A 16,054-nucleotide genomic window follows, 5' to 3' on the forward strand; every position below is an offset into this window, starting at 1 on the left:
CGCAAAATCAACACTGTGCATCACCAAAAGAACACCATACTTACAGTGAAGCATGGTGGAGGCAGCATAATACTTTGGGGCTGTTTTTCAATAAATGGAACTGGGATGTTAATCAAGGTGGAGGGAATTATGTGAAATTAATATTAAAGTTACAAAGATAAGTCACTTTGCAACAAAGCCTTCAGTACTCTGCTAAAAAAAAGTCTAGTCAGTCAGTCCTAGTGACTACCAGCTATCTCTACATACACAGCTCACTGGACTCATATGCATGCAAACATCAGGGATTTCAATGAATAAAATTCAAGGTTTACTGAAACTTTTCCCACAAAAATGTCTATCAGTCTGATCAGGTTCTCCTGCTCTATACCATCCTAACTTCAGATCTGATACCCTTTCAACATGATAGTTTCCCTTTATGAAATCTTGCAATTTTCATAATGCCCAAGTTAAACACTAGACTCAGACTTCCTGTTCTCTGCAGAAGTCTTTTTATCATTGTGATGACAAATAACACTGTGGCACACAGTTCAAATCATGCACAGAAAAGTCTTGTAAAAAGTCGTAGCCAGTTTCTTGCAACCTATATCCATGTGGCTTCTAAACTGAACAAGAAGTATTGCTCTAGTGGTAGCCTAAGTGCCCACGATGCAGAAATGCTTCGGATTTTTCTGGAGCGTTTCTGCATCTACCTGACAGAAAAAGGATTTTACATGCATATTTCCTGCCAGGGACAAGCGTAAGTGAAGCGTTTTGATCATGCGATTTCACATGCGGGTTGCTTGACAACTTGGTCACACTATATAAATCCATGCAACCGGTATGGATTTTATATAGTGTGACCAAGTTAGTTAAAAAAAAAAAAAAAAAAAAAAAAAAGAATAAAAATGGTAAAAAAATAATAAAAAAAACCAAAACATTATACTCACCTTCTGATGGCCCCGGTCTCCTTATCCGATGCGTCCGGTCTTCCCGGTGTCTCGCGGTTGTGTAAAAGGACCTGCCATCACATGACTAAATGAAGTCATGGCAGGTCCTTTTGACCATCGCGAGCTGCCGGGAAGCCAGAATGCACCATAGAGGAGACTGGGGGCCATCAGAAGGTAAGTATAATGTATATTTTTTATTTTAATACTTTTTTTTTTTTTTTTTTTTACAGGTACTATGATACCCGGGTCTGGAGGAGTCTCCTCTTCTCCAGACCCGGGTACCATCCGCACATTGAATCGCTTAATATCCGCATGTGCACATGTAGTGATGTGGATATTAAGCGATTCAATTCAAGTCAATGGCGGCGAAAACGCTGCGATTATGCAAAATAATTGGTAGTGCTGCGGATTTTTCCGCAATGATAATCCGCAGCGGAAATTGACGCAGCATGTGCACAGCACATGCAGATTATCATTGGGGAACATAGCAGGCCTTCTACCATGCGTTTTTTAAGCGTTTCTGCAGCGGAATTGCCGCTGCGGAAACTCTTAAAAAATGCATAGTGGGCACACAGCCTTAGGCTCAATCGTAAAAACTGCAAGAGATATATATATACATATACTTTTAACCATTTGGGTATTTTTCTTGTCTTTGGTTTCTCTTTGTCTAATGGCCTTGTGTGAACATGCATTTACATTTTGCATGCACATCAATTTATGTTCCAGTTCACACCTTCAGGTTTTTTCTTAAGAGATCTATATATATAGCGCCGCTCACAGGCAGTATCAGCAGGACAACGTAATTAGAAAGAGGGTTGTATTCATCATTAAAACACACTGGCATTTTTTTTTAAAGTACCGGACAACCCCTTTAAACACCTTGGGCATTGCCCTAATGGTGAGTCCAGCCTGACCAGAATTCAAAGCAGTGCTACTCTGTATTCTGGAAGATTGCTGGCAATAATAGATGCCAATTTCGATGTAATGTTTCATGTTTCCTCCAGCACTGGAGCAGGGATAATTCATATTTACAATATTGTTAGCAAAGATAGAATCCAATCAGGAGTCTCTTCAGTGAGAACCGCTGATGGTCAACTCTGCCAAAGGCTATTAAGCTTAAAAAGAAAAGGTACCCATACATGAATTCCCAAATTTACATTTGTAGATAGGACACATATATGATTTCAGCAATTTTCTAAAAGCAGTTGTGCAAGAAATTCCTTTGTGTCTTGAATCCCAGAAGAAACCTCAGAGCCATCATTTGCCACGTATGTTCCAATCAAGTATAGCTTTCGATCTTCACAGATCTCGGACAGTGCAAGGGCATCGTGAATCTCAGGGATATGGTGTGCATTCTGTAGGTCCTAAGAAAAAACAGGGATTTAAGAAGGTTCAATCTAGGAAAATGATGCAACATTCAAAAGTGGCTTGCATAAGAAAACCGAAAACAATGTTGGCATGTCATTTAGCCCCATATCTTTATATTTAGGACATTGAATCCATTTGAAGTAATGCGTCATGTTTCTAAAATAGTATTTTATGGTAGATGTGACTATAGCTGCTCCAACTTAGTTTTACACAGTATTATTTAAATAATAACGCAACTTTATTTTTGGTTCCAGGTTAGAAAAAGTTATTTCCTAATGGAGTATATCTCAGAAGTGTATAAAATGGCTATTACTGCCTGCCAATGTTGCTTTCTGCTTAGACAGTGATAATTCAAACCCTATTGATTTGTGAAAATGGGTAAATTTGCAGCTGTATAGACATGTCAAGTCAAAGAAAAAGCATAGCAATCAAAATCACGTATTTATGCTAAACATTTTTGTGATTTATTTTATATTACAATTTTCCATTGTACCTGTCAACACATGCACTGCCCTTAGTGTACTGTATACACAGCATTCACTGATGCAGAGATAGTAATAAAGCGCCTGTGCCCATATGGGGAGTCATACTCGGTCTTTATCTGCCTCTGCTCGTCTGCAAATGCACAGAAATTATGGCCCTGCACAGTGAAGGGCTTGCTCACTACCTGGACAACCCCTTTTTAAAGTAGTCCCTACTGTAAAATAAAAATAACAGATACCTCCCACATTAGCTTGGATCTCCCGGGCTCACATGACATTGTTATGCTATGTGAGCCCTGCAGCCAATCAGTGGCCACTATTGGGCTGACAAGCGGAAGAAGTTAGTGCACAGCAGGCCAATAACTGACGCTGATTGTTATGCCACATAAGTCATGCAGCCAATGTCAAGTGAGCCCTGGCATCGCTGGAAAGGAGAGTACCTGTTATTTAAATGAAATAGTCCCTTTTGAAACTTTAAAATAGAGATGTCCAGACAGTGGACAAACCTTTTAATATGCAGACCAGCCAATGATTGATACATGCAAGTGTTAAAAAAAAAAATGGATGTGTATTGTCATCATCATATCATATACAGTGCCTACAAGTAGTATTCAACCCCCTGCAGATTTAGCTGGTTTGATAAGATGCAAATAAGTTAGAGCCTTCAAACTGCAAACGAGAGTAGGTTTTATGAACAGAAGCATAAATCTTACAAACCAAAAAGTTATGTTGCTCAGTTGAATTTTATTAAATTTTAAACATAAAAGTGTGGGTCAATTATTATACAACCCCTATGTTTAATATTTTGTGGAATAACCCTTGTTTGCAATTACAGCTAATAATCGTCTTTTATAAGACCTGATCAGGCCGGCACAGGTCTGTGGAGTTATCTTGGCCCACTCCTCCATGCAGATCTTCTCCAAGTTATCTAGGTTCTTTGGGTGTCTCATGTGGACTTTATTCTTGAGCTCCTTCCACAAGTTTTCAATTGGGTTAAGGTCAGGAGACTGACTAGGCCACTCCAACACCTTGACTTTTTCCCTCTTGAACCAGGCCTTGGTTTTCTTGGCTGTGTGCTTTGGGTCGTTGTCTTGTTGGAAGATGAAATTACGATCCATCTTAAGATCCTTGATGGAGGAGCGGAGGTTCTTGGCCAAAATCTCCAGGTAGGCCGTGCTATCCATCTTCCCATGGATGCGGACCAGATGGCCAGGCCCCTTGGCAGAGAAACAGCCCCACAGCATGATGCTGCCACCACCATGCTTGACTGTAGGGATGGTATTCTTGGGGTCGTATGCAGTGCCATCCAGTCTCCAAACGTCACGTGTGTGGTTGGCACCAAAGATCTCGATCTTGGTCTCATCAGACCATAGAACCTTGAACCAGTCTGTCTCAGAGTCCTCCAAGTGATCATGAGCAAACTGTAGACGAGCCTTGACATGACGCTTTGAAAGTAAAGGTACCTTACGGGCTCGTCTGGAACGGAGACCATTGCGGTGGAGTACGTTACTTATGGTATTGACTGAAACCAAAGTCCCCACTGCCATGAGATCTTCCCGGAGCTCCTTCCTTGTTGTCCTTGGGTTAGCCTTGACTCTTCGGACAAGCCTGGCCTCGGCACGGGGGGACACTTTCAAAGGCTGTCCTGGCCGTGGAAGGCTAACAGTAGTTCCATAAGCCTTCCACTTACGGATGATGCTCCCAACAGTGGAGACAGGTAGGCCCAACTCCTTGGAAAGGGTTTTGTACCCCTTGCCAGCCTTGTGACCCTCCACGATCTTGTCTCTGATGGCCTTGGAATGCTCCTTTGTCTTTCCCATGTTGACCATGTCTGAGTGCTGTTCACAAGTTTGGGGAGGGTCTTAAATAGTCAGAAAAGGCTGGCAAAAGAGATCTTTAATCCACACATGTGAAGCTCATTATTCTTGGTGCCTGCACTACTTCTTAATACTTTAGGGGGACCAAACAGAATTCTTGTGGTTTGAGGGGTTGAATAATAAATGACACTCTGAATTAACTTTTTACGTTTAAAAAAATAAAAAAAATAAAAAAATAAAAATTTGCTGCAGTGCATTTCCCACCTCCAGGCTGATCTACAGTACAAATGTCACAATGCCAAGTTAATTCCACATGTGTCAACCAGCTAAATCTGCAGGGGGTTGAATACTACTTGTAGGCACTGTAAGTGACAATAAACTCACGCCCTCCTATAAGGTTACCAAGCTTAAGAGGTTAGCTAAATATTAAATATTAGCCGCCCTGTCTCTTAAATAAACATGCCGAACATACAGTGGCTTGCGAAAGTATTCACCCCCTTGGCTTTTTACCCATTTTTTGTTACATTACGACATGTGTTTACATATTTTTGTAATCCGATTTGTGTGTGATGTATCAGCACTAAATAATCTAATTTGGTGAAGTGAGAAAAATATCGGCATAAATTAAATTTATGGGATCAAGTAACTAAAAATTAACATGTGCATATGTATTCACCCCTTTTACTATGAAGCCCCTAAACATTTCTGATGCCAGCAATTCCCTTCATAAGTCACATGCTTAGTGAAAGGAAGTCCACCTGTATGCAATCTAAGTGTCACATGGTCTGTCAGTATATACACACCTTTTCTGAAAGGCCACAGAGGCTGCAACACCATTAAGCAAGAGGCACCACTAACCAAACATCCTGAAGACCAAGGAGATCTCCAAACAAGTCAGGGACAAAGTTGTTGAGAAGTACAAGTCAGGGTTGGGTTATAAAAAAAATATCCCAATCTCTGATGATCCCTCGGGAGATCCATCAAATCCATTATCATCAAATGGAATGAACATGTTAACACAATAAACCTGTCAAGAGAGGGTCACCCACCAAAACGCTCAGCCCAAGCAAGGAGGGTATTAATCAGAGAGGCAGCACAGAGACCAAAGGTAACCCTGAAGGAGCTGCAGAGTTTCCAAGCAGAGACTGGAGTATCTATCCATACGACCACAATAAGCCGTACACTCTGTAGAGGTGGCCTTTAAGAAAGAGTTAGCAGAAAAAAACCTTTACTTACACACGAAAAATGTAAGGCTCGTTTTGGAGTTTGCCAAAAGACATGTGGGAGACTCCCCATATGTACGGAGGAAGGTGCTGTGATCAGATGAGACCAAAATTGAACTGTTTGGTCACCAAGGTAAACGCTATGTCAAGCGCCAAACCAACACAGCTCATCACCTCAAGAACACCATCCCCACAATGAAACATGGTGGTGGCAGCATCGTTTTTCAGCAGCAGGGACAGGGAAAAGGGTTTGAGTCGAGGGGAAGATGGATGGTGCGAAATACATGGATTCCTATATATTCTTGAGCAAACCCTGTTTCGGTCAGTCAGTGATTTGAGACTGGGACAGAGGTTCACCTTCCAAGAAGACAATGACCCAAAGCATACTACTAAAGCAACACTCGAGTGGGTTAAGGGGAAAAGTGTAAATGTTTTGGAGTGGCCTAATCAAAGCTCAGACCTTAATCAAATTGAGAATCTTTGGTCAGATTTGAAGATTGCTGTTCACCAGAGGAAACCATCTAACTTGAAGGAGATGAAGCAGTTTTGCCTTGAGGAATGGGCAAAAATCCCAGTGGCAAGATGTGAAAAGCTCATAGAGACTTATCCAAAGCGACATGCAGCTGTAATTGCTGTAAAGGAGGCTCTAAAAAGCACTGACTTTAGGGGGGTGAATAATCATGCACACTGAAGTTTTCAGTTATTTTTTCTTATTTATTATTTGCTTCACAATAAAAAGAAAACCAAATGTTCACAGTTATAGGCATGTTCTTCATATGAACTAAAGCAAACCCTCAAAAAACAGTGAAATTCCAGGTTGTGAGGTAGCAAAACACAAAAAATGCCAAGCAGGTGAATACTTTCACAAGCCACTGTACAGTAAGTGTACAACCCATTCAGCATGAAACGTCCACTTTGCTCATTTTATCTAAATTTCCAATACTCAAATTAACCCTTAAAAGGGAAATGAAAAAGAAAGTGAAGAAAAATTAAGTTAGTATAGTTTTTAGTAATTTTAGCTCTGCATCTGGGCAGGATAAAAATGGGTTAATTTTAGGATAGAGGTACATTGTTGAATATTAAGCAGCCATAGACTAACATTGCTCATCTTGAGTCAGAACATTTAGGCTATGCACACACTGTGCGTTTTTGATGTGTTTTCTCCAGGCGGAAATGCCCCAAAAACGCTAGGTAATCCGTGTGCCAGCTAATGCAATGACAATCCTGAAGTGCTGTGCACATGATGAGAAATTTTCCTGACAGGATTGTCATTGGGTTTAAATCTGCAGCATGTCCATTCTTTGTGCATTTCTGCAGTATTTTTCACTTGAATTGAGTCAGTCAAATCCGCAACAAAAACGGAGGTATAAATACATTTGCGGATATGCTGTGGATATTTGCTGCGCATTTGACTGACTCAATTCAAAGGTAATGAGTCAAAAAAGCCGAAAAACAGCACAAAGAATGGTACCCGGGCCGGGGAACACTACTCCTCCCATCATCCGACGGCCGCTCCCGCTAATAACAGTGGGAGCAGGCGCGGCTGAGGGGAGAAGTAGTCTCCTCAGCTGACATCTGTGCGCTGTGTTAAAAAAAAAAAAAAAGTAAAAACCTATATTAAAATAAAAAACACCTTTCATTCTCACCTGTCCGCCATCCTCCCAATGTCCCCCGGTGACCCCATCACTCAGCAGCCGGCAATACACTGACGGGACAGCGGTCTCTCCCGGTAGTGTACATTGCTGCGCTGCTGCGACTGAGTTCACTTGAGTTCATCAGATGAAGATCAGCTGACGAGCTCCAGGACCTCATTTACGGCATCAGTGTTGCGTGGGAATTTTACCACACAACACTGATGCCATAAATAAGGTCACCGGGGCTTATCAACTGATCTTCAGCTGATGAACTCAGGTGAACTCAGCCCCAGCAGGACAGCAATGTACACTGACAGGAGTGATTCCACTCCTGTCAGTGTATAGTGCGGTCTTCTACGGCAGTCACATCAGTGATTGATGCGTCTGCTGTAGAAGTGACCTGGATCGCCGTGGGACACTGGGCTGGGATTACGTCATGACGGCGGACAGGTGAGGGATATGGTTGTTTTTTAATTTTTATTTTTTTTACAGGAGACGAGGGATTAGGGGATTGGGAGTTGGGTAAGTAGAACAGTGTTTTTTATTCTTAAATAAATGTATTAAAATCGTGTGTAATTTTATTTCGATAAAAGACTTTATTCTGGCCGTGTCTTAATTGAAAAAGCGTCAAAAACCTTACTACAGGGTTAGTAATGGGAGCGTCTTATAAATGCCCTCCATTACTGACCTAGGATACATGTCAGCCTCCAATAGAAGGCTGACATCATCCCCAACCTTATTATCCCACTTGCTACCGCTACACGGCATTAGGAAGAGCGGAGGCTAAGCGCCAGATTTGGCGCATTGTCACGGGTGTGTCGCCACGAAGATCGTCACGAGTACACAGCCTGACTTCTCGCAGCTGACTTGTTGGTGCTTTGTGTTTTTCGGCAGTGAGGGAGTTAATTCTCTCTCTCTCTGTGCTAGACGAGGTCCAGCCTCGCCCAGCTGCAATCAATACTTCTGTAGTGAGACTCCTTCAAATGCCTGCTGGGCTGTTTGGGAATTGTCGGTGAAAGCATTTCATTCAGACTTACAGAGCGGATCGTGGTGTTTGGAGTTTCTGAGATAAGTGTATTTGAAGTGTCTTTTCCCTTCCTCGCTTTATCATTTATCTCCTTTCCCGTTGGTGTTCCCTCTGTTGTAGTTGTGTAGTTGTTGTATGCAAGGTGGTTTTGGTTTTTCCCTTGTACTGTCTCGTTCGTCTAAGTACTGTGTGTGGGCATATTATTACTTGACCTCCCTCCGTCTTCGGGTAAAACGGTCATACTCGTTGTAGTGGACAGGTTCAGCAAGATGGCACATTTTATCGCTCTTCCGGCTCTCCCTAATGCTAAAACTCTTGCGCAGGTGTTCATTGGGGAGATTGTGAGGCTTCACGGGGTACCCTCCGAGGTGGTGTCTGATCGGGGGTCTCAGTTTGTGTCCAAGTTCTGGAAGGCGTTTTGTGCACGGAGGGGATGCATTTGTCATTCTCATCGGCTTTTCATCCTCAGACCAATGGTCAGACGGAACGTATGAACCAGAGCTTGGAGACATATCTCCGGTGTTTTGTGTCAGAGAACCAGGAGGACTGGGCTTCTTTCTTACCTCTGGCAGAGTTTGCTCTTAATAATAGGCGGAGCGAGTCCACTGGTAAGTCCCCGTTTTTTGGGGCATATGGTTTTCACCCCCAGTTTTGTACTTTCAGTAGGGGGGGCTCTTCGGGGGTTCCTGATGAGGAACGATTTTCCTCATCACTCGCTTCAGTATGGAGAGGGGTGCTGAAGAATCTGAATACTATGGGGAACCGATACAAACGTATGGCTGATAGGAGGAGAGTGTCTGGTCCGGACCTAAGTGTGAACGATCGGGTATGGTTGTCTACCAGGAATATTAAACTTAAGGTTCCCTCCTGGAAACTGGGTCCCAGGTTCATCGGGCCGTACAGAATCAGTTCTATTATTAATCCGGTGGCATTCCGTCTTGACCTCCCCCCTACGTTTAAAATTCACAACGTGTTCCACAGATCATTGCTTAAGAGGTATGTGGCGCCGGTGGTACCGTCACCTTTACCTCCCCCTCCAGTGGTGGTCAATGGTAACTTGGAGTTCCAGGTATCGAGGGTCATCGATTCACGCTTTAATCGCCGGTCCCTTCAGTACCTGGTTCATTGGAAAGGGTATGGTCCTGAGGAGAGGATGTGGGTTCCTGCGTCGGATATTAACGCAGACCGATTAGTTCGGGCCTTCCACACGACTCACCCGGATAAACCTGGCCCTGAGGGTCCGGAGGCCCCTCGTAGAAGGGGGGGTACTGTCACGGGTGTGTCGCCACGAAGATCGTCACGAGTACACAGCCTGACTTCTCGCAGCTGACTTGTTGGTGCTTTGTGTTTTTCGGCAGTGAGGGAGTTAATTCTCTCTCTCTCTGTGCTAGACGAGGTCCAGCCTCGCCCAGCTGCAATCAATACTTCTGTAGTGAGACTCCTTCAAATGCCTGCTGGGCTGTTTGGGAATTGTCGGTGAAAGCATTTCATTCAGACTTACAGAGCGGATCGTGGTGTTTGGAGTTTCTGAGATAAGTGTATTTGAAGTGTCTTTTCCCTTCCTCGCTTTATCATTTATCTCCTTTCCCGTTGGTGTTCCCTCTGTTGTAGTTGTGTAGTTGTTGTATGCAAGGTGGTTTTGGTTTTTCCCTTGTACTGTCTCGTTCGTCTAAGTACTGTGTGTGGGCATATTATTACTTGTCCCCTTTTGTTGTGATCGGGGTCCTTCTCAGGACTAGATTACTTAGGTGCAGGGATCCTCAGGAGGTAGGGGTTACGCTGGCGGCCTGGACCTCTGTACCTTTAACAGTACCTCCAGGTTGAGGGATTAGCCAGGGCCCCAGCTTAGGGTCAGCTTAGGCCCCCTACCTCCAGTATACAGAGACAGCGTGACACGCATCTTATGGATGCACCATTTCTGGGACTGCTGAGAGCTGATATTATTAGCCGTGGAGGGGGCTAGTATCCATTGCCCATTCCCTGGCTATTAATATCAGCGTGCAGCTGTCTGTTTAGACTTTTCTGGTTAGATTTTATAGGGGGACCTTACGTCAATTTTTCTCTGGGGTCCCCCCAGTAATCTAGCCAGTAAAGGCTAAGAAAACAGCTTTGGCCTGTTATTAATAGCCAGGGAACATTTTTGGCTAATAGCTCCTTCCCTGGCTACTAATATCAGCTCCCAGCGGTCGTCTTTCCCTCTACTGGTTATGAAAATGGGAAGCTGGGAATTTGGGAAGCGGCACAGGCTCAACCTGTCACGTTGGGCATCAGCTTCCTCCAGGATAAGTCTCTGAGCTGTTTTGAGACACCCTTTTCCAGGTTCTCCCCCTAGGTATTTTTGGCTATTTCTGACCTTGGCATACTATTTATTACACTGTGTTCCAAATTATTATGCAAATAATATTTTCTCAGATTTTCCCAAATTACCTATATGAATTGCAGTCATTGTAATTTTCCAGTCAAATAACTATTAAAGTACAATTGAAAGGTTTTTGTACAAACTGCCTATGATAACAGTATATTTTTAAAAAAATAAAAAACTCAAACTGCACTCAAAATGCATGTTCCAAATTATTATGCACAACAGAGTTATCAACCTTTTCATTTTAATAAAGAACAAAAAAATGGTCATTTTTGAAATTATAAGCATTAGCAGGTTATTACAAGCTGAAATCAAACAGTTTTCAACTCAAAACTTTATTCTAGGTGATGTTACATTTGCACATAGGACCGCTTGTTCGAAAGGAGCTTCTGAACTCTCTCGTCCATTGAATTTGTCAGGTTTTGGATGGTTTCTGCTTTAATTGTTTTGCATGAGGACAGAATACCCTCCCAGAGCTGTTGCTTAGATGTGAACTGCCTCCCGCCATCATAGACACTCCTTTTGATGATGCTCCAGAGGTTCTCAATGGGGTTGAGGTCAGGGGAGCATGGGTGCCACACCATAAGTTTGTCCCCTTTTATGCCCATAGCAGCTAGAGATGCAGATGTGTTATGTGCAGCATGAGATGGGGCATTATCATGCATGAAATGATCTCGATGGTCCAGATGGATGGAGTGGAGGATGGCTGGTTGATGGACACCCCATGCAAACACGGCTACGGCGCTAACAAGGAGGAGGTGGAGTAATGTTTTGGGCTGGAATCATGGGGAGAGAGATTGTCGGCCCTTTTAGGATCCCTGAAGGGGTAAAGATGAACTCCATAATGTATGTTGAGTTTCTCAAACAGCACTTCCTTCCATGGTTCAAGAAGAAGAACCGTGCATTCCGCAGCAAGATCATTTTCATGCATGATAATGCCCCGTCTCATGCTGCACATAACACATCTGCATCTCTGGCTGCTATGGGCATAAAAGGGGAAAAACTTATGGTGTGGCACCCTGACCTAAACCCCATTGAGAACCTCTGGAGCATCATCAAAAGGAGTGTCTATGATGGCGGGAGGCAGTTCACATCTAAGCAACAGCTCTGGGAGGGTATTCTGTCCTCATGCAAAACAATTGAAGCAGAAACTATCCAAAACTTGACAAATTCAATGGACGAGAGAGTTCAGAAACTGCTTTCGAACAAGCGGTCCTATGTGCAAATGTAACATCACCTAGAATAAAGTTTTGAGTTGAAAACTGTTTGATTTCAGTTTGTAATAACCTGCTAATGCTTATAATTTCAAAAATGTCAATTTTTTTTGTTCTTTATTAAAATTAAAAGGTTGAAAACTCTGCTGTGCATAATAATTTGGAACATGCATTTTGAGTGCAGTTTGAGTTTTTTATTTTTTTAAAAATATACTGTTATCATAGGCAGTTTGTACAAAAACCTTTCAATTGTACTCTAATAGTTATTTGACTGGAAAATTACAATGACTGCAATTCATATAGGTAATTTGGGAAAATCTGAGAAAATATTATTTGCATAATAATTTGGAAAACAGTGTATAGCCGCTTTACTTTTAGGTCATGAGGTTTTTAGTAGCCACCTATTAATCGTTGGGGTTTCCTTCTCTTGTGGCCATGTATTTATCCATTTAACCTTCCATTTCCAGAGGCTCCCTGGTTGGCTGGTGTCCTTGCTGCTATTTTGATTATTTACCCTCGTCCCCTTACACGTCTGTTATTTATGCTCTGTAATTTATTAATGAATTTATGTGATTAATAAAGTTATTAGATTGGATTTATAAACCATAAAAAAAATTCCGGTGCTTTTTTGAATCCATGACGCGGGAGCCCAAGCCATTTTTTTTTTCTTTTCATTTTAGGCTATGCGCCCACGATCCTGACGTAGCAGTGCTTTGGACGCAGCATATTTTTGATGCATCCAAAACGCTGCATTCTATTGAATGCAGGTAAATCCGCATGTGTTCACTGGACCATGCAGATTTACCGCATTCAATACATTCTAGTGGTCAAATATCTGTTGCGGAGCCTAGCGATTCTGCAAGAGAATTTGACATGCTGAGGTCCTGAAAGACGCGTCGCATTTCAGTTTCCGCATGTGATCCGCAGCCTCAGATGCACACATAGTGGACATGGAATTTCTAGAAATCCCATCCACTATGCTGTAACATCGGGACGCTGCGGGTTTGACGCTGCATAAACACGAAGCTTCAAACCTGAAGCGGCTCCTGATCGTGGGCACGTACCCAAACTCCCCCGCAGCATGTCAATTTCTGCCGATTTTGACCGATTGAAATGTCATTATATGTGGTGGATCCGCATGTATTGACAACAAAAGTGCGGCATTAGAACACAGCATTTTGGACACAGTGAAAATACGCTGCATTCAAAGAGCTGCTGGTTGCTGATCATGGGGACACAGAAGCTAACAAAACAGTTGTGAGCTGTTATTAATAGCCAGGGAACATTTTTGCTTAATGGCACCATCCTAGGCTAAAAATGGCAGCTCTCAGCTGCCCCTGAAATGACATGGATGGGAATGCTGATGAGATTGGGTTTATGGGATTAGCTGACACCTAGCCCTTTTGTTTAGTGATGACAAGGTGTCAATCAGACCCTTTCATTACTAAACCTAATTAAAGTAAAGAAAAGAGTTAAATAAACACACACACAGAGTAAAACACTTTATTTGAAATTCAACAGACACATTCTTTAATCATTTAAATTAATCAATATACTCACCCCAGGTCTGATGGTAATCCAAGGGTTAAAGCGATGTCCCACATTTCTCTTTTAAAATATCTCTACTTAGCTCCAAAAAGCATTAATTGATGTACAAAAATGCATCCAAAATCTCAGCAAAATGCACGTTTTTTCTGCAGTGTTTTTCTTGCCAAGATGCAGAAACCTTAAGGAATTTTCTGCAATCAAATCCTGAACGTGCGCACATAGCTTTACTCCTTTTTTCTCTCCCTTCATACATCTGTGCATGAGAGGGAAGCCCTGACTTCTCTCCCATCCTTGGGAGGAGATATGCAGTGACTAATATACACTCATCTTCGTAATCTAGTGCTTTTAGCTATTTAGCAAATGAGTCGTCAAGGGCTATGCGGGCATTGCAATGCCCACCTCTCAGTCTGTGACAACCCGTTACAGCCAATGTGGTATCAGGGGGTTCTTGGCTTGATTCCTGCTCAGTATTCAAGACAGCTCCCGAAGTTATATGGTTCCTGCACACTGGTAGGAAGGAGAGGATTACTATATGCAGGCAGTATGTTATAAGATTGTGGAGGTCAGGGATTTAGGAGGTGTAGGAAGGACATAGATATATAGAGGTAGTCGGGACATGTAGGGCCAGATTCATTATTGAATTTTTGCTTCTTTTCTTTGTCTAGGTTTTGATGTTTTAGCCCGTTTTTGATTTCACCAAATTGTTCATTTAATTTGTCTTTTTGGAAGTCTATTTTATATGTGTTTGGCTGTTATTTTTGTACGTTCATCATTGGGCAGTTATGGGGGCCCAGAAGTTTTTGGCCAATCCATTAATTACAACTTTTAAAAAGTCACCCAAGTTTTCTGCAAATGTGCTCCAGTCAGCGTTTTTGTGACATTTTATCAGAACATGCGACTTTTTGCAAAAAAAAACATGGCCTCGATTTATCAAGACAGGTGATTTTTTCAATGATCTTGATGAGGGGACGTGTTGGAGTCAAACGCTCCTGGTTCAGCATCTGACTCCAACAAGAGGCCTCTTAAAAAGAAAGGTGCCATTAAACAAAAACATTTTCAACAATTGAAAAAATGTAAAGTATTAATATTCTTATTTTTTTTTAATATTATCATTTGTTTTTAATGAACTAAAATCTGAAAAATAATTTAAATAGGTTTGATATTTTCCACTTTTAAACACTAGGGGAAGCAGCTGCTGAAATTTGCCAAGAAAACCTAGTACAACTAGCTCACATTACTACTGCAGTAAATGTGGGCTGGATCTGCACACGTGTGTGACATCACTCCTCTCCTCCACTTCTGGGTGTTTGCAAAAGGATAAGGGAGGATGAAGTTTAGGATCACAGTGCGGAGCCATTTTATTGGTGACTGCAAAGTGATACTGACAAGTAGACAGTGTTACTGAGGATGGCCGGCAGCGCTGATTCTGTTAGTTGGTGCTGCTCACTGTATTATAAGGTGGGGTTAGATATGCGGAGTGTATCACACACTGGGATTATTTGCAACACTAGATACACTACACATATCTAGATACAGGGCTCAGTGTAGTGTATCACACAATGGGATTAGATACCCTGATCTGGGGAGTATCATGCATGATGGGATTAGATACACCGGTCTGGGGAATACTGCACATGATGGGATTAGATACACCAGTATGGGGCAAAAATTCACTGCTTAAGAATTGCTTCTTTATGTCTCCAACATAGAAAATTATAATTATTCACAGACTTAACCAATTGGAGTAGAATTTAAAAATAACTTTTATTAAATATTATTAAAATTATTCAAAGCACTCACTATAATGTTAAAAATAAATGACTAAAGACCCTTGTATCACTGGACTAAAGTCACAATAGGGTGTTGCTATTGACACTCATATTACTACTAGCTATTGAACCCGTTCTACGCCCGGGTGGGGAGCATTTTCTTGGTACATGGTCTCCCATGCTGGTATGTGCTGCCCCCCTCCTGTCCCCACCATCCTATCCTGGTATGTATGGCACCCCTCATCCCAATCCCGGTCTGCATGGCACCCCTCATCCCCAATCCTGGTATGCATGGCACTCCTCATCCCCAATCCTGGTATGCATGGCACCCCTCATCCCCAATCCTGGTATGCATGGTATCCCTCATCCCTATCCTGGTATGTATGGTACCCTCATCCCTATTCTGGTATGCATGGTACCCCTCATCCCTATTCTAGTATGTATGGTACCCCTCATCCTGGTATGCATGGCACCCAATCCTTCATCCTGGTATGCATGGTACCCCGCATTCCTATCCTGGTATGCATGGTACTCCTCATCCTTATTTTGGTATGCATGGCACTCCTCATCCCTATCCTGGTACCCCTCATCCCCAGTCCTGGTATACATGGTACCCCTCATCCCTATCCTGGTATGTATGGTAACCCTCATCCCTATTCTAGTATGCATGGTACCCCTCATCCT

At 42.5% G+C, this 16,054-nt stretch overlaps 1 protein-coding gene across 5 annotated transcripts in view; it reads right to left on the minus strand.

The window, feature by feature from the left end:
* Window positions 1–852: 852 nt before the first annotated feature.
* ARL9 (ARF like GTPase 9) overlaps window positions 853–16,054 on the minus strand; it is a 43,912-nt gene continuing 28,710 nt past the window's right edge. For all 5 annotated transcript variants that reach the window (XM_073661276.1, XM_073661258.1, XM_073661267.1 and 2 more), the window contains one exon: window positions 853–2,290. In XM_073661276.1, coding sequence (XP_073517377.1) covers window positions 2,111–2,290 — 180 coding nt within the window. In that variant the 3' untranslated portion in view covers window positions 853–2,110. The remainder of the gene's footprint in view (window positions 2,291–16,054) is intronic.

This window comes from Phyllobates terribilis, unplaced genomic scaffold, assembly GCF_046119375.1.
Source record: "Phyllobates terribilis strain yellow unplaced genomic scaffold, ASM4611937v1 Scaffold_1__5_contigs__length_1240528914, whole genome shotgun sequence".
NCBI lineage: Eukaryota > Metazoa > Chordata > Amphibia > Anura > Dendrobatidae > Phyllobates > Phyllobates terribilis.